This window comes from Engraulis encrasicolus, chromosome 5, assembly GCF_034702125.1.
Source record: "Engraulis encrasicolus isolate BLACKSEA-1 chromosome 5, IST_EnEncr_1.0, whole genome shotgun sequence".
NCBI classification, from domain to species: domain Eukaryota; kingdom Metazoa; phylum Chordata; class Actinopteri; order Clupeiformes; family Engraulidae; genus Engraulis; species Engraulis encrasicolus.
In genome coordinates, this window is record NC_085861.1 from 32,946,887 (window position 1) to 32,969,265 (window position 22,379).

A 22,379-nucleotide genomic window follows, 5' to 3' on the forward strand; every position below is an offset into this window, starting at 1 on the left:
CGTTTTTCAAAAGGTAAAGCTCCACAACAAAAAAGTCCAATAATGAAGGGCAAAATGAAAAAAATAAAAAATAAAGTTCCAAAATCCAAATGGCAAGTTCTCAAAGTCAAGGTAATGCAAAATTCCAATAATCCCAAAACAAAAGATATCTTCAGTACAGTGTCTCTTTAAATCCAGTAATTCTCCACAAGCAAAAGTTCTTCAAATCAAAAATAGTCCAGAGCAAAATATTCCACAGAGCAATAATGAAAAAGTTTTAAACAAGGATTGCACAGTCACTCACCGAAGCAGCACTTCAAAGACTCAGTGTAGAACAAAGGAACAGGTAGCTAGTAATACCAAAGAAACTCAACAGAAGAACAATCTCTCGGGGGGAAATGCATTGGCCACGGTGTAGTACGGGGGCGTTGCCTGAGGACACGAGTGGATGGAAAATTAACTCCCTTGCGCATGGTCATTGGTCAGTGGGTGCGATGGATACAATTTCCGTACTCCCTTGCACATGGTCAGTGGGGCCAACACCATGATGGATAATTTGTGGCCAATTAACGGCAGCTGTTGGTCAGCAGTAATTGCTGTGGGTAATTAAGGACAGCTGACAGACATTCACGCTGTCCTATGACCTGTTCCACAGTGAATAACATTTCCGTACTCCCCTCGCCATCATTTCGTACTACGCTGTTATGACGTGAGTAAGCCCTCTTGTCTCAAGCCTCTTTGGTAATACCAAAGAAACTCGACATAAGAACAATCTCTCGGGGGGAAATGCATTGGCCACGGTGTAGTACGGGGGCGTTGCCTGAGGACACAAGTGGATGGAAAATTAACTCCCTTGTGCATGGTCATTGGTCAGTGGGTGCGATGGATACAATCTCCGTACTCCCTTGCGCATGGTCAGTGGGGGCGACACCATGATGGATAATTTGTGGCCAAATTAACTTCAGCTGTTGGTCAGCAGTAATTGCTGGGGGTAATTAAGGACAGCTGACAAACATTCACGTTGTCCTATGACCTGTTCCACACTCCGACCCTCGCGGAAGTGGCATTGCATGCTTCCCTGATGCGTCCAATACTGACCGTAGAAGAAGAATAACATTTCCGTACTCCCCTCGCCATCATTTCGTACTACGCTGTTATGACGTCAGTAAGCTCTCCTGTCTCTACTCTCCTTGGTAATACCAAACAAACTTGCAATCAGGCAGGCAGAGATGGGCTTCAGGTGGCAGAGGCAGCGAATCAAAAACAAGGGGCGGAGACATAGCACATGGCAAAATGGATCAATGAAAACAAAAACAAACATGATCACACGCCCACCAAAGAAGAATAACAAGGCCATAATGGCCACTAGATGTCACAATTGTCCCAAAATCACAACAATGTCCCAAAATCACAACAGACTGATCCAGACTGATACAGAAAACAGCCAATAAATTGTTGCTCAGTATCTGACTACTTGTATTGCCTCATCATGACTGATGAAACATTTGCTTTGCTTTCAGTAGAAATGTAATGCATTGCAATGCATTGTAGAATTGAATCGGATCGGATCGAATCGCATCGAATCGAATCGCTACCTCCCGAACCGTGATCGAATCGGATCGTGAGGGCAGTGCCAATGCACACCACTAGTGTGTAGTGTGTATGTATGCAACATGATACCCTACAAGGACCTTGTGTGTGTGTAGGGATATGTGTGTGTGGGTGTGGGTGTGGGTGCGGGTGGGTGGGACAATGTGTGTGTGTGTGTGAGAGAGAGAGCATGTGTGTATGTGAGAGAGAGAGAGAGAGCGTGTGTGGCGGTACACTTTTACTGTAATGTTCAATTATGTGTATAAATTCTTTGTGTATGTTTGGATTTGTGTATTTATGTAAGCTGACAGACACCTGAATTTCCTTCGGGATTAATAAAAGTACTCTACTCTACTCTACTCTACTGCTGCCCAGTTCCAGTGGGCTCTGAATGCAACCCTGCTGGGTAAAGAGGGACCAGAACTCAGACTGGAGAATGGCGGAGGTAACAATGGCCTGTTGTGGTTCCAGATGGACCAGAGGCTGTTATCATTAATATTATATCCTTTGGTATATGCTGGTTCACATGCATTGAGTTTTTGTCACACACGTTTTTGTCACTGGCGACTATAATACAGCCTATATCAACAATGGCCTGTGTGGTTCCAGATGGACCAGAAGCTGTTATCATTAAGGGAGAAGACCATGAAGGAACAGTAGAGTTTAAGGAAGAGTAGGATTTGGTCAAAAGATTCATTTGACCTGCTCTGTAGAGTCTGAACCTGGCAGCACCTACACCTGCAATAACAAATATATATATATTTTTTTAAAGAAAATTAAATTGATTTAGTTTACCTTGTGTGTTTATGCGCTTAATAAATATACTACAGTAAAAACGCTGCAGTATACAGTAGGTATGTATACAGTAAAACGCATGTAAAATATTGTGTCCTGCAAAGTACAGTATGTTATAATTAATTAAAGAGGGATGTTGTTTCCAACATTCAACGACACATGCTTTGCTTCTCACAATTGTTTCTCAGAATCAGAGTATCATTTCCAACTCATACATTATTTTTTACATTTCCAATTTTAATGTGTCTGTTTTAAGTAGCTGTAACATACAAAAGCTCTCAGCAATGGTGGGAGGGCTCAGTCTTATATAGCTCCCACTTCAGCATGGTCTCTCACTTCTACATGATACCTTCGAAGGAAGCACAAGTTGTATTTTACAAGCAGTATTTTCAAGCCAAAATTATGCCGTGTGCTCTGTAATATGTGACATATATTTTACTTTAAAAAAAAAAAATTGACAAATTGCAACTCATTCAAAATTCTGCGGCAAGAATCCTAACAAGAACCAGAATGAGAGAGTACATCACTCCTGTCTTGGCAGACCTGCACTGGTTACCTGTCTCATACAGACTCGACTTTAAGATTCTGCTGACAGTATTTAAAGCATTAAATGGACTTGCCCCTAGTTATATCTCTGACATGCTCTCTTTTGATGCCCCTGCTCGAGCTCTAAGGTCCACTGATACCAAGCTGCTAAGGACCCCCACCCCCCCGCAAAAGAAGATCAGCGACGCCGCGTTCGTTTGCTATGCGCCCAAGAGATGGAACGCCCTCCCCATCGAGATCCGATCAGCCAGCTCCGTCGACTCCTTCAAGAAGCAGCTGAAGACCCACCTCTTCATCCTGGCCAACTCCTAGCTGCCAAGGCGTCCTTACTGCTCACAACCAGCCCTGGCAGGGGGCTCCCCTAGGTGGCCGCTGGTCTCTGCCTGAGGTTTCTTCCTGACTATAGGGTTTTTTTTTCCTCAGACCTCACTGAGCTTTTTCCCCCCCTACAAACTATGATTCAAGCGAAAGGGAGTTTTTCCTCACCCCTGATGCCACCAGGGGCCGCATCTGAGCGCCCAATCTCTGTGTGACTATCTATGACTTATGCTAGGCCCAGCCACTATGGACCTTACGCATCTAAGAATCCTGGTCCTAACCTACGTTGACCTTATCACTCTACAATCTCTATCTATCTCTTCTTCCTCTGCCTTCCTGCTATTTCTGCCTCTCCTCTATACCTCTCCTTTTAAATCCATCTCTAACAATGATGCTTTTCCCCATTTGTTAAGCACTTTGAGTTACATGCCTTGTATGATACAGTGCTATACAAATACAATTATTATTATTATTATTACTTGGTTGTGATATGAATGAGGACCAATTAATGGCAAATATACTTTAACACAGTTTTCAAGAGGCATCTGCACATCAAACAAGGTTGATTGGCACTCTTGGAATTGCTATTGGACTCTTATTTCAATTATTAACCAAGACCTGCTGTTATGGGAAAAACCTAAACGGGAAATTGAAAGCAGGAACTTAAAAGGAACCAATGGTACCTTGAACCAACATAAAACTACATAAAACTTGGATGAAACTGCAGCTACTGACAAACTACCGAATCAATAGGCAATGGGCAGATTTCTTTTTAGATTGCGCACTTAATTACAACTGCTGCTAGTGACAAGAAAATTGGTAAACTAGTAAGCTAAACCCACCTAGCAGCAGAAAATGTTATTGCCGGGCAGGTCGGCCTAGTTCTGCACCATTGGAGGTCAGACAGGAGGGCAAACCTGTCCTTCAATCACGACGCAAGGTTCTTTTGTTTGCCTATTTGAGTCATTGACGTGGTATAATCACTCTTGCTCTTATTGATGTGTTGGAATGTTGGCCGAGGCAGTTTGAACAACCTTGCGGTCCCATCTACAGCCCTAAGCTTTTAATGTGGTAGTCTGGCTTGAGGGATTAATTCGTGAGAAATGTATTGGAAGGTGCCATAGAGCAGTGTTTCCCAACCACTGTGCCGCGGCACACTAGTGTGCCGTGAGAGATCGTCAGGTGTGCCGTGGAAAATTCTTGTTTTCAAAAAAAGAAAAAGAAAAAAAAAAGAATTCATTATTATCAGCAAATAATGCCTATATGTCATTATATAGTGTCTGCTGTTGACTGGCGTCCTAATCATGTAATAATTCCTTATCACTAGGTGGCAGCAGGTAGCCAATTGCATTGTAGTAGAAAGGCCTAGCTGTCAAACAAGGCAAATGCCGTGCCGTGAGCTCGAGTCAATACAAAGAGAGTTGCATTTCATTTGGATTTAGGACTACCGGTACGTGGGATGCAACGGCACCGATTCCATTGTGCTTGGTATGTAAACGAAACACCCTTCACAAAACAAGAGTGCAGACTATTTCGTTGGCCTGCGTAAGCAAACAGAGAACCAAGCAACATTTATGAGGGGAAAAACGAGAGAACCTTAAAGCTAGCTACCACGTAGCTGAACTTGTAGCTAAATCAAAAAAGTCACAAAGTGGCAGAGACGCTAATATTACCTGCCTGCAAAGCCATTGTAAATGAGATGCTTGGACCTTAAGCGGTTAAAGAAATAGCCAAAGTCCCACTCTCAAATAACACAATTTCCAGACATTGGTGACATGTCTGCTGACATCGAAAGTGTGGTTTTGGAAAAGATCCGTATCCGTGAGAAATTTGCGTTGCAACTTGACGAGGCTGATATTAGTGGACATGCGCAACTCCTGGCCAATGTGCGTTTTGTGGATGGAGACGCAATTAGAGAAAGCGTTCTATTTTGCAAGGCATTGAACAGAGATTGATATTAAACATGCATATTCATAATGTGTGTATGTGGCAGCTATGTATGTCCAAGACAAATTTCCTTCGGGACTATTAAAAGAATCTTGAATCTTGAATGTAACAGTGAAATCTTTCCTAAATAACATTGCTACTGTCAGAATAAGCATTATTTTCTACATTCCTGCAAATAGAATGCTTTTGGAATAACAATTTGTAAATAGTAAGCCTAGGCCTACTTTGAAGTTTATAGCTTCCTTAAGAAGGGACAAAGTGCACTTTTTATTTGAAAGAGGAAATTTAAAAGATGATTAAAAAAAATACATTTTTGTGTTTATTTGATTGCTATTCAAGACACTTTTATAAGAATGACTACATTGTTAGGCGGCTACTATAATTTGTTTTCATTATTTCATCATTTTTGGTTGGTGGTGTGCCGCGAGATTTTTTGAAGGGAAAAAGTGTGCCCTGGCTCAAAAAAGGTTGGGAAACACTGCCATAGAGGATGCCTTGCAGCCTGCAACATCATTCGTGAAGGGCACAGGGTGACAACTTTTTCTAGTTCATGCAAATTTCTCCCTACGGTGCCGCTGTGTAAGCATGGGCCCCACGTGTGGATACCAGGGCGTCATACCCTCCTCATGAAGAAGTCTGACCATCAACATGCATATATTAGTGGCTTGCAAAGCTCCTTTTGCAGGGCTTTGGTAGTGCTTTTTCTGTGCCGCCTGGCACATGAAGATGGCAATCCTGCTGCTTGTAAACTGTCCTATAGCGTCCCACATATCCCCTGATGATCCCCTAACCTGCATGACTCCTGGCATCTCCTCCATGCTCTGGACATTGTGCTGGGGGATACAGCAAACTGACTTGGAGTTCAATTGCATTCCATGCTGTTCCCTTTATTTTTTGGACCTATTTAATTGTTACATATACAAAGGTATTTATTGATGTGTTGATTAATTCAAGTTATTATTCATCAACAATCATTTTTACTTCCAAATTTTAGTCTCTGGTTATTTTATTTCGAGATATATATGCATTTAAAAAATATTTGTTTTTCACAATGCATTGAAACATTGCATTGAAAAAATACAACAGTACTGTACATGTATTAAATTAACTATTCACAAAAGTCAAACAAAAAGAAAAAAACAAACTGTAATGGAGTGTAAACGAGTGCATAGTAGTTGAAAACAAGTATAGTATGGGAAAATAAAAGGAATAAAATGATGGTAGGGCTGGGCAGTAAATGACAAACTGACTGGCAGAGAGAGAGAGAGAGAGAGAGAGAGAGAGAGAGAGAGAGAGAGAGAGAGAGAGAGAGAGAGAGAGAGAGAGAAGACGCAGTTGAGAAGAAGATGTTTATAGATCCCCAACATGCTGCCACAGGGGGGAGACTGTTCCCACTTCTCAACACCGAACTTTATTACAAGCACCTAATTCTCCTGCCGGCTAGGTGTAGCCAAGCTTGAATTAATATTTAACCAGTCCACACCACTGTGTTTCTTTGTTCTGTCAAATCACTTGGAAACATAATGGCAGTAAAGAAATATAAGCCTATTTATAGCCATAGGGGAGAATGCAGTTCTCTTTACTTTGAAAGGTTATTATGTCAGTTATATATGTCAGAGTGGAGTGTGCAGAGTTAACAGGGCAGGTGTACATACTGTAGATCTGAACTATGAACATACATTCACGATAGACAGAATTTGTATGTCAAGAAGAGAAATTCCAGCGGAACTTTCCGTTGCACAGTATACTGTAATTGTCTGAAGTCCAACTGCACAAACACATAAACATAGTGGCACACATTCTAATTCACACTAATAAAAAGCTAAGTCCTTAATGCATTTAAATGTATAATAAGTTATGTTCACCCCTCGAATGTGCTTTCATTAAACAGATCATAGGACATTGATGACCTGGCTGTAATATTTTGTTGTGCAATTTTGTTGTGCTTGTCACAAGGGAGCATGGTACCTTGATTTTGCAGTCAGTACAGTAGCACAGCCTCACAAAGCCTGACATATTAAACACTTAGTACATAAACACACTTATTTCTGTCCCTTCAGCCCACCTTCTCCACACCAAATATGTACAAAATCTCAAAGCAATAAAATAATTGATGTTCTGCTCAGCTCCACAATGGATACGGGGACAGCAGTCTTTCCACAACATGTCTGTTCCCACAGTAGTCAGTAGTACATCTGCATCCAGAAAGAATGACTTGGAAAAAACAGCATTTTAACCCCTTAGCGCAGAACCTACGTTATAACCTTACTGTCACCAAAATTGTCATGGCTGTGTCTTAATCTGTTAAGGCTCTCTGTAATGTCATAGCAATGTTGTTATGATGTGTTGAGCATTGTCAGCAAATGGTGAATAGGCCCGCTAGCGACCCCATCTGAACTAAGAGGCTACTAACACAATTCATACAAAACGTAAAATAGTGTTAACTTTGGTTCACTTTGGTGTCCCAATCGTGGTGTGATAGTGCCCATTTGGAACTTGTTAGATAAAAGGACGTGAGTAGAACAATACACATTGAGTTGGAACATATTTCACATTTTATAGGACTACATCGGAAGATGCAACTGAGTGTAATTTCATCTCATATTATTCTATAGGTGACAATGTGTTTAATCTATAAGTGACACTATGACAGACAGCTATACTCACCTTTGGCTTCTCAGTAGGACAAAGTCTCATAGACATGGGGCTGTCCTGGACCAGGCTGTTTCTCTGTAGCTCCAACAGTGTTTACATACACGTGGTCACTCACACACGATTCCTGACACAACACAAACACAACAAATACTAGTATTTATTAATGAAAAATATGCAACTATTTTTTCCTACTTTACTAATTTGAATGAAGAATGATACCACTTAGTAGCAGAAAATACAAGCAAGGCCCTACCATGGCGCATATGGTAGGGCACACGTTTGCTATGCGGCCGACCCGGGTTCGATTCCCGGCCCGGGTCCTTTGCCAACCCTTCCCCGTCTCTCTCTCCCAACTCGCTTCCTGTCACCATCTGCACTGTACTATCATGAATAAAGTCAAAAAGACCAAAAAAATATCTAAAAAAAAAAAAAAAAAAGAAAAAAAAAGAAAAGAAAATACAAGCAAATGTGGGGCAGCCGTGGCCTAGTGGTTGGGGCAGCCGTGGCCTAGTGGTTGTGGCAGCCGTGGCCTAGTGGTTGCAGGGGTGGGGAACCTTTTTCATTCGAAGGGCCACCTCAAATTCATCCGAGGGCCGTAAAAGTCCTGAGGGCCGTATAATGAACACAAACCAGGATTTCCCAATACACTTAAGGCCTATGTTGAAGGCCACCTTTGAAACAGACCCCACCTTCTCTAGTTCTCCTGAATATAACTTCATTGTATTGCAAATGTATTTCCTGAGATTATATTACAAAGTATGTCATATTTCATGTGAAGCTGCATAACATTAAAATTACATCGGGGCCCGGATAAAATGGCCTCAAGGGCGGCAAACGGCTCTCGAGACAGAGCTTCCCCACACCTGGTAGAGTTGGTCTTTCAATCTGGGGGTTGCAGGTTCGAATCCCCCCTGACATCTCCCTACATCTCCATCCATGGCTGACGTGCCCTTGAGCAAGGCACCTAACCCCACAAGTCCAGTCCAAGGACTGTAACCAAGGACTGTAACCAATACCTTGACAAATAATAACTAAGTTGCTTTGAATAAAATTAAATCGTCAGCTAAGTGAAATGTAATGTAAAATGTGCACTATCATCCTTTCCAAAATAGTCTATCAAAAAGATTTTAAAAAATGTGATTGAGCAAGTCACCTAATATCCCACATCTCTCCAGGCACTGAAAATAAAACCCTGTAAGTAACTAGGATAAAAGCGCTAGCAAGGGTAATGTAATGATTGAGAGGTGTTTTCATACCATATATCATTGTACGAGGCCTCACTGAACCCTTTCATACAGAGCTTCTATAATAACATTGTTAGCAAAATGGCAATGACCACGTCATCTTATGGCAATGAGCATATTGTGTATGATGTACTTCATGCTTTTCAGGTAACAGAGGATGACCACCAGTGCCATCCGTATGACAGGAATACAGTCTCTACAGTGTCCAAGACTACGACTTACACAAGCAGATAAGTAATGTAATAACTGAAAAGCAATAAAAGGTCCAAATAAAATTTAAGGATTTGACACCAAATATCTAAAACATATACTCACTGTCATTGGATGTACACTAGTTGGGAAGGGTGTTTCACAGACAGCTGTACCTGAATGACAAACCAGAACATTTTCAGACATTGTTCTAATGTCTAAAACATTGAAAAATATTAGTTTGTGATCATACTGAGAGACAGCAGAGTTAAAAGGCAACACCTCTTTGTGTAGATGCGTTTCTCCTGTTCTCCCCAAAAATGTGCACAGATATCCACAGACAGACAGTAAGACAGACAAGGCAAAAAAGACAATGAATTTTAGGCCTATTATTGTATATTTTTATGCATACATAAATATGATTAAATAAATAAATTACAAATTGCATTTAATGCAAAGAGCACTGCAAGTAATGAATAATGTGAACGAACCCTATTTTCATCCCCAAGATGAATAGTCCAATCCCAGCTGCAGCGATGATAATTATAACAGCTAGTACTATTCCAACTATGGCTCCACTGGACAATCCACTGTGTCCAGGGCCAGGTACTGTAAATACAAGAAACATGCAAATGTAACACAACTGTAACACTTCATATCAGTCATATCAGTCATATCACTTCAGTTTTTTATTTTCATAAATTTCCAAAACTGTCAAGACAACTTGTTTTTCACTTGGACATAATGGAATAATTTGTGTAGGATTTTGACAACAGAGATTAATTTGTAGCATTTGGAATAAGGCTGTAAGATAATAAAATGTGAAAAAAGTGAAGCGCTGTGAATATTTTCCGGATTGACTGTATATTTAAAGATATTTGTCAGTTGTCCCAGGCTCGGGGAGAGAGGGGCCCCAGAATTAGGTCCTCACTACAATGTATGTATTGGGCTGGGGGGACTCCTTCAGACGACTTTGTGAAGATTTCAAGAATCAAGATTCAAGATTTTTATTTGTCACGTGCTTCCTTGTGCTGGCACAATTGGCAGTGAAATGAGGGTTGCAACTACTCTCTGCTGTGTAGGATAGTAATAATAATAATAACTAGATTTCATTCGTGCAGAAAATCCTGGAAGCGGGCTTGCTTTTTGGGTTAGTGTTAGCTATTACAGTTTTTGCCGACTGCTTGCACACAATTTGCAAAATTTGGCTCATAGAGTCAAAACTCTACACACAAGCCAATTACTCTCAACACTTGGAGATAAATCCATCACATATATGGCAACATGAAGCTTTGCTATAAAAGCATAAACATTGCCGTAGAAACCTTACAATCTTTTGTCAAAACCTCACTTTCATGTCAAAAGACACACAAAAGCACCAAATGAGAAAACAAATTAGATCAACTTTAAAACAGTTGTCTGCTTTATACAAAACACAGCAGTCTTTCTTTTTGGAGCAGTCTATTCAGTCTCACAGAATGTACATTTTCACAAGACCCCAAAATTCACATTGTACATTACAAAATGTACATTACAAAACTGCACCTTACAGTACAGGACATTAAACCAAAGCAAAATATATCTCAAACAGTACATCACTCTAAATACAACAGTGTGTAGGTGAGCTTATGTACCTTTTTTGTGTATTGGTTATATTCACAAATTTTCAAACATCTAAATATGATATAAATATGGGGTTACGTCAACATGCTGTACTGACAATCATCAATGACAATCAAGTCAATATAGGCTATTTTGTTTGGTTATGAGGTATGAGGTATTCACGAAATACAATACATTTTCACAGACACACTATGCAGCTGACATCTACATGACATCATCAAAATTATATCATGTTCAGTCAGTGGTCTTGCTTGGTTGTGTTCTGAAAATGACACTATTTCTACAAACTATCATGTTCACATTACCTAACATGTGATGATGAAGACAAAAGACTACTCTTGGCGGCATGTATCAGGCTAGGTTTTACAGTACGTGAGTCAGTCAATGCCATACTCCATATTCTACACTTTAGTACCATTGTGCTATTCGCCTTGTTTAGCATACAAGCAATCAAAGTAAAACAAATAAATGCAAAATAAAACAAATGCAATGTAATATAAAGCATGCAACTTTGTAACATGGCAGAATAGTGTTTAAATTTGAAGGCATGTGTTTTATTGTCTGTGTCTAAATCTTGTCATACATCAGTGTGTTTTGTTTTTTTAACAGATGTGTTTTCACAATGACACTCTGAGATTTTACTTTTGAACAAAGTGTCTTGTGTATGAAATTGTGTGTAGACAGCTGGAGTCTGTGTGTTGCGTAAAGGAGCAAGTGCCTTGCTAAACTGGTATGAAAGTGTAATGCTTACTTTTGTTTAAAGTCAAGCAATAAGTGTTTAAGTTATGCACCAACAACTTAACGATATGCTACTTTGGTTTAAGCATCTGCCTATAGTGTTTAAGCAGTAGGCAAAAACTGTAACATTAGCATCAATGGCATGTGACTGTGAGCCCCCAAAACAAATTTGGAGTCTCTACAACATTCAGTTCACAAGTTATTTAAGAAAACCTAATAGGCATAAATTAGCATTAGCTATTAGCATCAGCATGCTAATATTATTGCATATCAAGTCAAGTCAAGTAGGTTTTATTGTCAATTTCTTTACATGCACTGGTCATACAAAGAATTTAAAATTACATTTCTTGCTTTCCCATACAGACATAGACTAATCTAGGTAAGGACATAGACAGTATAGACATAGACAGTACTTATACATGGACTTAAGACAGTATGGACATAGACAGTGCTCATACAGACATTTAAAGTGCAAGACTGGACAACAGAATACTTGTAGAGGACATACATTAAGAGGTATTGTTGTGCTTTTGTGCTTTTCCTAAAAAGTCCTTTATAGCGTTCTGACATGGTAATAGTAGCATTTTGAAGAAAAATAAATATTAAAAAGGTCTGTCAAGTACACCAGCAGCAGTGTGTGTGTGTGTGTGTGTGTGTGTGTGTGTGTGTGTGTGTGTGTGTGTGTGTGTGTGTGTGTGTTTAGTGCAGGTAGAAGGTGCGGTGTGCGTCTGTGTGTGTGTTCGTGTGTCTGTGTGTGTGTGTGTGTGTGTGTGTGTGTGTGTCAGTGTGTGTATGTTTGGGTTTAGTGCAGAAAGTGCAGTGTGTGCGTGTGTGCGTGTGTGCGTGTGTGTGTGTGTGTGTGTGTGTGTGTGTGTGTGTGTGTGTGTGTGTGTGTGTGTGTGTGTGTGTGTGTGTGCATGTTTTGAGTTAGTGCAGGTTGAAAGTTCAGTCACAAGTATAGTAGTGCAGGTGGATTGTTCAGTCGCAGATATGGTGGTGGGGGATGGGGGGGGGGTTGTCAGTGGCCTTGCTGGCTAGAGGCTGGCAGTGGAGGGAGAGTGGGTTGAGTGTTCAGCATCTTGATCGCTTGGTGCATTGTGCTGCTCGCCAGCCTGGTGGTACGGGAACGGAGGCGCCTGTACCTCTTTCCAGAGGGCAGGAGGCTGAACAGTTTGTGTGCAGGGTGGCTTGTGTCTTTGATGATCATCAGTGCTTTCCGGGTGAGGCGTGTGGTGTAAATGTCCTGCAGGGAGGGGAGTGGTACTCCAATGATCTTCTTCGCTGTGTTCACAACACGCTGGAGTGTCTTCCTGTTTTTCTCCGTGCAGCTTCCTCCCCACACTGTGATGCAGTTGGACACGACGCTCTCTATGGTTCCTCTGTAGAATGTTGTCATGATGGAGGGTGTAGCACTTGCCTTCTTTAGTTTGCGCAGGAAGTAGAGACGCTGATGGGCCTTCTTCGCCAGTGATGTAGTGTTGGTGGTCCAAGAGAGGTTGTCGCTGATGTGCACTGCAAGGAACTTGGTGCTTGTCTTTGCACCATCTGGCCAGCAGGTCTACTTCTTCTCTGTAGTGAGTCTCATCGCCCTTGGTGATGAGGCCCACCAGTGTTGTATCATCCGCAAACTTCACTAGATGGTTAGTGCTGTGGGTCGTTGTGCAGTCGTGTGTCAGCAGCGTGAACAGCAGGGGGCTGAGAACACAACCTTGCGGAGCCCCCGTGCTCAGGGTCAGGGTGCTTGAGGTGTTGTTCCCTACCCGTACTGCTTGTGGTCTTTGCATCAGGAAGTCCAGCAGCCAGTTGCAGAGGGAGGTGCTGAAACCTAGTTTGTCCAGTTTTCTGATGAGTTGTTGTGGTATTATGGTATTGAATGCTGAACTGAAGTCAATGAACAGCATTCTCACATATGAGTCTTTATTGTCCAAGTGGGTGAGGGCTGGATGGAGGGCAGAGCAAATTGCATCCTCCGTGGATCGCTTGGCTCGGTATGCGAACTGGTAGGGGTCCAGGGTGGGGGGTAGGGTGGCTTTGATGAGTGACAGGACTAGCCGTTCGAAGCACTTCATGATTATGGGCGTCAGTGCTACAGGACGGTAGTCATTGAAGCATGATGGTGATGATTTCTTCGGCACAGGTATGATGGTAGCAGCTTTGAAAAGTGATGGGATGACTGCTTGCTCCAGAGAGATGTTAAAGATGTCTGTGAAGACATCCTTCAGCTCTTCTGCACAATCCTTCAACACTCGGCCTGGTATGTTGTCTGGGCCAGCTGCTTTGCGTGGGTTGATGGTGGCCAGTGTCCTCTTAACACTGGCAGAGGACAGGTAAAGGGGTTGATCATGGGGGGGAGGGGGAGTTTTCTGTGGGTGAGTGTCATTTGAGTGTCATATTGCTATGACCTCCCCAAAACAAAAATGAGCCTGTACGACGTTCAGGAAAACGTTAACGTTAATGTTAGCATTAGCATTAACATTAGCAATTCTTCTAGCATTATTGTGAAAACAAAGCTAAAATATTTTGGGGGAAAAAACCATCCACCCAGTCAGAAGTTATGGGCCAAACAATTCAGCCATCTTGGATTCAGCCATCTTGAAAGTGTTGGAGCTCCGCCTTTCGGGGATATACTAAATAACATACATGCTATTTTAATTTGGCTAAGGAACACAGTATTTGATATTATTTGAAAATCAACATGGGTCAGAGTGGGATTTGAACTCACAACCTCCATATCTCTAATCCAGCACCTTTGCCACTGTTGCTGTGTTCCATTATTCACCCTCTGTACTGTGTACCTTGTTTGAGTGCAGTGAAGTACCCTTTCCACCCTCCGCAATTCACGAGGCGAGTACATTCCGATTCCCGTTCTGTCTGATACACTTAACGGAAATGACGGTTGGTCGCGTGACATCCGAGTTTACCAACCGCCAATATGCAATTCAACACGGAAGGCACTGTTCCTTATGCTAACACTTTTTAAAGTTACCCCTGCCTCTAATACACATGGCGATTGTCTTTGGAATCAAAACTATGCTGTTATCACGGAGATTCAACCGTTTGACAGATCTGACACTCAACTACGTCACAAACATGGCGCCCGTTGAGTGCGAAAAGTGTACAGTAACACCACACTTCGAAAAATGGCCGTTTTGGGGGCGTTATCCGGGTAATTTACAGTACACTTCACCGTCGCGATTAGAAATGGAACACCCTGCGTACCCAAACACAGTGCGGAAAGGGCGGACAGTACGAGTATTGGAACACAGCATGAGCCAAGCAGCTGACTGTTGTCTGCGTACCAGCAAGACAATTTGACATTGCCTAGGAGAGCTGTACAATAGAATTATAGAATTGTAGAGCAGGTGCTCGTTAAGAATAGAATGTTGAGAGAAAGTGACAGAGATGGAACCCTTTATTGGCAAGCACCTGTTGTGATTGTCTGTATGGCAGTTAGTATGTACTCTAAGGCAGAGGGCATAATCACAACAGTTTCTAGTTTTTAGATTGCTGTTGTTAAAAAACTAAAAAGAATTGGCACATCCTTTTCACAGATTGGAGTCATATCCGTGATCTTTATGACAGTCCTTGAATGAAGTTTATAGGTTAAACGGTTCAGTCACAAATGGACCTCTTGTGGAAGATGCGCTGACCTCTTCAGAGAGGCACTTCAAAAATGAATAGGAAACAGCCATTGGGCCAGCCCAGCCATTTTTACACACCTGCCATTTAAAAGGTAATGGGATTTGGGACATGATCTTTTCACCTTTTGGAGTCATCTTCCAGAGCTCGCTAACAACGCTTCAACTAAACTTCTAGGTGAAAGTTTTGATGTTTTATGATGTGAGGTGACTAAGACAGATCTTCAGAAATGTTGACACCAAGAAACTTAAAGCTGCTCACTCTTTCCACAGGGGTACCAAAGATTTACAGTTGAGCGTAGTTCTGATCTTTCCCTCTTCTGTAATCCACCACAAGTTCTTTGGTTTTGGAGGCATTGAGCTCTAAACTGTTCTCTGCACACCAGGATGACAACGTCTCAATCTCATTTAGGTAGGCTGTTTCATCGTTTTTGAAGTTGAGTCCTACCACCACTGTGTCATCTGCAAATTTCACAATGGAGTTGGAGCTGTGGATAGCTGAGCAGTCATGAATATAAAGGGAGTACAACAGAGGACTGAGAATGCCACCTTGCGGCGCGCCGATGTTGAGGGAGATTATGCTTGAGGAGCAGTTGCCAATCTTCACTGCCTGGGGTCTGTTGAATAGGAAGTCAAGTATCCGTGCACATAGAGAATGACTAAATCCATTGTTTTTTCAGTTTGGATACCAGTTTTGAGGGCACAATGTTATTAAATGCTGAGCTATAGTCAATAAATAGTAGTCTTGCTCCCTCTCCCTCATCTTCTTCCTGTACTGGGCTGATGGACACTGTTCTGTTGTCTTCACTGATCGTGATTCTGTTGTTAGGAGACAGAGTTCCTCCATCCTTCATCCACTTCCTGGTACTGATGAAGCCCTTGGCTTCACAGGTTAACCTCACAGAACTACTACTTTACTATAATGAAACCATGGCAATTATACCAGAATCATGAACATTCCTGTAAGCCCTGTATGTAACAAAGGGATCAGGGACTGTCTAGTTTAGTAAGTTAGACTGATATATGATGAAACAGACATTTAAGAAACAATCATTGACACTGTGTGCGGTACTGGTCAGATAGCCTACTGTACAACAATTATAATTCTAGCATCTTACCCAGCACAGTGATGCTCGTTGGAGATGATAGTTTATACCTCTGGGTTTTACTATTATGGGCCCAGCAGGTGTATTCTCCACTCTGACTGGTCTGAACATTCTCCAGTCTGAGTTCTGGTTCCTCTTTACCCAGCAGGGCTCCATTCAGAGCCCACTGGATCTGGGCAGCAGGGCTGGACTCAGAGGAGCAGGACAGGACGATGGTAGATCCAGAGCTGTAGAACTCGGCTCGAGGCGTCACTATAACTATAGGATTGTCTGGACCATCTGAAATTACATGTTTTCATAAATTTGATTACATACGTACACCGCAAAGGGATTAAACCTTCATTTTGCTGAAACAAACTGTCTCTTCTTAGATCCCTTGGAATGATATCATTTTAATTACGAGCTGGTGATTTACAGCAATATTAGGCCTACTGTATGTACCGGATGGTATGCCCTTTTTCCTTGGTATAGAGCAGGGGTGGGGAACCAATGTCTCGAGGGCCGTTTGCGGCCCATTAGGCCGTTTTATCCGGCCCCCGATATCATTTTAATGTTATGCAGCTTCACATGAAATATGATATGTTTTGTAAAGGAATCTTAGAAAATGCATTTGCAATACAATTAAGTTATATTCAGGGGACCTAGAGAAGGTGGGGTCTGTTTCAAAGGTGGCTGCCTTCAATATAGGCCTAAAGTGCAGGGGGAAATCTTGGTTTGTATTCATAGTATGGCCCTCCGAGTAGTTGAATGAATTTGAAGTGGCCTCTTTGAATGAAAAAGGTTCCCCACCCCTGGTATAGAGCAAAAAAAACCCAGAGCTGACCCACTTATTATGAGTTTATTAGGTCTATATAAATAATCCCATGAAACGTTACGTTTAGATATTTTGTTTTGCACTTGATGTCATAGTAGACCACTGTGGTGTAGTCTACGTAGAACGCAGGTATACAGAGTATACCTACTTCAAAATTACAGGGATTTCAGTATACCCACTTAAAATTGATTGATCCATTAGGCCTATTTAGAATAGCACAAATATATACAGTATACCCACTTCAAAAACTACTCAAATATACAGTATACCCACCATAAAACGACACCACTGGTAGACCATTAATATTACTTTCAATAAAGACAGGATATCATAAAGAATTTGTCAATGTTGCGGATATTTTTACACAGATGAATTCATGTTTAAGTATTGTGCACTTTCAAGAAATGGCTAGAAAGATTTCAGAGCTCTTTTCAGACCTGACAATGTTGGATGCATTACACTAGTATTGATACATTTATATTAATGAATTACGCACTTACAGGAAATGGTTAGGTGGACCACAGAGCTCATCTCAGAGCTGACAATGTTGGATGCATTGCACTTGTATGGCCCAGTATCATAGCGAGTCACACTCTCTATGGTCAGAGTCCCTCTGTCAGTCAGAACTCCATCACTTCCTGTGACCTCATCACTCCTGTTGAACCATTGGAATGAGGGGGAGGAGCCAGAGGCGGAGCAGGTGAGAGTGACAGAGCTGTTGAACTCCACCAGATCTGTCTGACTGGCCACTAGTGTCACACTGGAGATTCGCTCTGGAATTTGAAATACAGCAGAGATGACACAACCGAACACCCGTTATTGTATGTAGTCATTACACTTACCATACACTTGCTGATGCCTTTTATCTAGAGCAACTTACAGTTATTTTACAGGGTAATGGTAACAGTCCCTGGAGCAAATGTGGGGTAGTGACTTGCTCAAGTGCACCTCAGCCATGGATGGAGGAAGGGATTGGTAAGGATGGGGATTGAACCTGCAACCCTGATCTACAGTCCAACTCCCCACCCATTACACCACGGATGCCTTGCAAGTTGCCTTGATAGTGACACACAATTTTTCTTGATTGCCTTGAAGTGCTTTAGTGATCAACAGCCTAAACAATATTTTATCGTAGGGTTGCCGGTATTATGGTGGTTAAGGTTTTGCAGGCACATCCCCATTTACTGCATCAACCACATTAACCCGTTTAAGCCTATAAGGCACCTTCAAAAAAGGCCTGCTAAAAGCCTAAGCCCCTTTTTGGGAAAAAGGTGCCCTCAGCCTTTAAAAACAGCATAGCTCAATATCTGAAGCACATGAAACATGAAATAAGTTGCATTTAAAAGCTACGACCCACCTTACGTTAGGTTGTGTTCATTCATTCAGCTCTAACATACCCACATATTCAATAAACATCACAAATCTCATGAGCCGTAATGCTGCATAGGCAACTCCTGCCTGGTGCCTGGGTTGATACTGTGTACACGCAGCATTCAGCATCAGTGGGTTAAACCACTTAGCAGGATGTGTAACTCTTTGTTAGACTAGTTGGTCAGATCAGCTGTTTCCGTATACACATAAATGCTCTCTCTCTCTCTCTCTCTCTCTCTCTCTCTCTCTCTCTCTCTCTCTCTCTCTCTCTCTCTCTCTCTCTCTCTCTCTCTCTCTCTCTCTCTCTCTCTCTTTCTCTGGACGGCCACATCTTTTATATATTTGGGATTGTGGTGAATCACTATACATATACAGTATACAGTATACTGTGTATACATTGTTTATATTGTACAGTCAAATGTTACACTATTCTTGACACCAACCACTCTTCAAATGCATAAGTGCATACCAAATACTGTGAGTGTTGTCATCATAGTGCTTGCTGCACCCCCAATGGTGATGTCCAGAGTGTACTCTCCAGTGTCACTGGTAGTCAGGGCATTCAGTATCATTGCTGCTGTGGAACGGTTAGCAGTGAGCCTACCCACGTATTCAGAAATTAAACCCACTCCATCACCAATGGTAGCACATATCATCTTAGATCCAAAACTCCAGGTGAATGAACCAGGAGGTTGATATGGTGGGTTCATGAGTCTGAACTCCACACTCCCTCCTACTGCTCCATTCAGAGGTCCATGTATTTCCTTATTTTGACACCAACAGCATCCTAAGGCACATAAAAGTTATATGAGAAAACCGTAGCTTACACCACATATTGTTTTAAAGTACCAGTCTATTATGTTTCCATTCTGAATTACCAGCATGCATGGTCTTCCCATGTGGGCAGTGCATTCACAAGGACCAAAAAGGTCTGCACGGACTCAGCTCAGAGAAGAACACAGATCAGCAAGGAAACATGTTGAACTGTTTCTGAACAGAAGCTATGTCTTTTGGCATTGGATTACCACATTGACTCAGACGTGACATAATTAAACCTCCTGTTTTCCACATTCATGAAAGGTTTGTTATGAATGATGAGCAATGTCTCATGACTGCCTCCTTCTCTACATTGGCATTCATGCTTCCCTCAATGAACTGTAACTCCCTGATACTGGCAGCAGTCATGGCATCCTGCATCAAGACACTTCCACCACCGTGCTTGACTGTGAAACACACACTGTCTTCTTTCTACTTCTCACAGGCTTCCACCACACACATCTGACACCATCTGAACTATACGTAGAAAGTTAATCTTGGTCTCATCAGACCACATGTCATTGTCCCAATAATTCTTACTCTTTTTGTCTTATACTGTGCTTATAACGCAATGTAAGCACCTGTTCAATTTGGACATGTTCACTCAGTGGTGTAGGCTACTCACCTTTCTTGCCAGGGGGCATTAAAGGCTGTCTATTGAATTATTTTGAGGGCACAGTAAATGTACACTGTTGTCCAAGCTGTACATAGCTTTTCATTGTACAGTACATTATTTAAGGCAAAACTGTAATTTGTAATTTTTTTGTGTCACTTACCAGCTGAGAGTAAAAGCAGGCTAAGGCAGAGCTGTAGATCCATTCAGCTGCTTGGCTCCTAATCGCTAAGTCAGGGAGTCCTCTGATCCTGATTCAACACAACCGCCAGATCCTTAATTTACCTTCAAAATGATGAACGAAAAATATTCTGTCAATCTTATCTTATCTAGACGTTTTACTAATAGCAAAACACATACCTTATTGTTTTGCTGTGATAGGCGGCGGTGTCACTGAGGAACTGAATCGCTGAATTGGGTTGATCATTAGCAAAAAGTGCAATTGGTTCAGTACTGCCCCCTTGTGGTCAATAAATTACAACATGAGGTAGACATGGGGTCCATTCCAATATGTAATCTCACGTCCTCTTTTGTGCTTGTGGCCTCATGATGACGTTGACATCATTGATGACAGAAGTTTAATTCAATATGTTGCCAAAGCACTAGTCAAAAGTCATGTTCCCATTTGCATTCAGGATGTTGAATGGAGAAAAGTCCCCCAAAAGTTGTTGTGCATATACAGTAGTCTGACAGTGGGGAAACTTCATTGTTTTCTTCAGGAAGGCGGTGCATCAGCGAAGTACGAGATCACAAGCACAAGGTGAGGACGGGGAATTAGAAAATGATCCAAAACACTTGGCTGTTATAGAGACTTACCCAATCAGTGATTTTCTTGGCTTAAAAAGCTATTAATTATATGGCAGAATTATTGAAGTTGTTAAATAATTGAGTAAAAGAAATATTCAGTGAAATATCTACATCCTTTATATGGACTCTTATTCACAATGTATACTGTTACATACTAGTACACTCATTGGCTGTAACCAGTCTTTTCCACCAGATGGATGCATTGTCATACAGTTTCACAGAGCAAAGCAGGCTATGTTACTGTAAAATATGCACATTACAAGAGAGTTAAGGTCCACATAGGCCTACATGTATAATTGCAGTATATTTAATAAATGCAGTTATCATGATGATTAACTCACACATTACAGCCTACATATAGGCTAGGTTCCAATCCACAGGTGAATATTGGCCTATCTGTGGGAAGTAAAAATGTACAGTAAGAGAGGACACAAGACTATAGTTAACCCTTTGAGGAGTACCATCACAAATATGTGATTAGAATTTTGCCCAAATTTTGAGTTCTCATTATGATGTCATAATGTCTTTGCGAGATTTTTAACACAGACGTCGAGCTGTAGAGTGTTCCAGTAAAATTCTAGAATAACCTCTAGAAATTCCTTACTCCTCAAAGTTAAGTACATTTCCACCCTGTTACTGATCCATAACACTTCAAGTTGGAACCGCAAGAATCAGCCTGATCTCCAAAAAAATCAGTTCTCCTGGACACGGATGTTAGGGACACAAAATCCGTGTCCAGGAGCACGGATTTTGCCAAAATTCCGTGCTCCTGGACACGGAATTGTTTTCCGTGCTCCTGGACACGGAATTGTTTTCCGTGATGGGCACAAGGAAGTGCTTTCTATAGGCTATTACCACAGCACTGTGTTAACTCTATCATTAGAAAATACATACCAAATGCTAATCCTAAACAAAATAATGCTATAGCAATTTAAGTTGTGCCCTGACCAAAACATTCCCTAACCTTAACCTGTCATTAAAGTCATATTTTTGAGAAATACCTTTTCCAGTTGGTTGCTAGGCTATCAAATTCATATAATTAATGGAAGAAAACTAGCTGTGCCCAGACCAAAACAATCCCTAACCCTAACCTGTCAGTAAGAAATGTTTTTTTGAGAAAAAAATATTTGAAATTGGAAAAATCTTGAGAAAACACAAGACTGTGGAAAATATAGAGCTGTGGGAGTATAGAGAGAGCACTTCTGTGTGTCCGTCACCTAAAATAATTCCGTGTCCAGGAGCACGGAATTTTGGCAAAATCCGTGCTGCTGGACACAGATTTTGTGTCCTTAACATCCGTACAGGAGCACGGAATTTTTGGAGATCATGTTGCAATTTGCATACAATGAACTCCTTTTTAAGGAGAACACATAATATGTAAATTGTTTGATTGTTTGATTGTTTCACTAGTTCCCTCACAGGTCTCCTTGCTGTATAAAGGTGCACATATGCAATATGTTTCACTGATTCCTGAATGCCTAGTGGAGTTAGGTGGAGGTAGGTACAAGTAGAATACAAGTAGACGTGAAAAGGAGCAGTAAAAGAAGACTGATTCAGCACATCAAGCAACAGGTGGGACTAGGAGGCAGG

General features: G+C 41.5%; 1 protein-coding gene across 1 annotated transcript; it reads right to left on the reverse strand.

The window, feature by feature from the left end:
• Positions 1 to 7,852: 7,852 nt before the first annotated feature.
• Positions 7,853 to 20,013, reverse strand: LOC134449758 (carcinoembryonic antigen-related cell adhesion molecule 5-like). The gene is made up of 5 exons (XM_063199867.1): positions 19,995 to 20,013; positions 17,683 to 17,955; positions 16,381 to 16,647; positions 9,832 to 9,872; positions 7,853 to 7,954 (listed from the first exon to the last, which is right to left on the reverse strand). Exons 1-5 carry the CDS (start codon positions 20,011 to 20,013, stop codon positions 7,853 to 7,855), a joined length of 702 nt encoding a protein of 233 aa, XP_063055937.1.
• Positions 20,014 to 22,379: the final 2,366 nt, after the last annotated feature.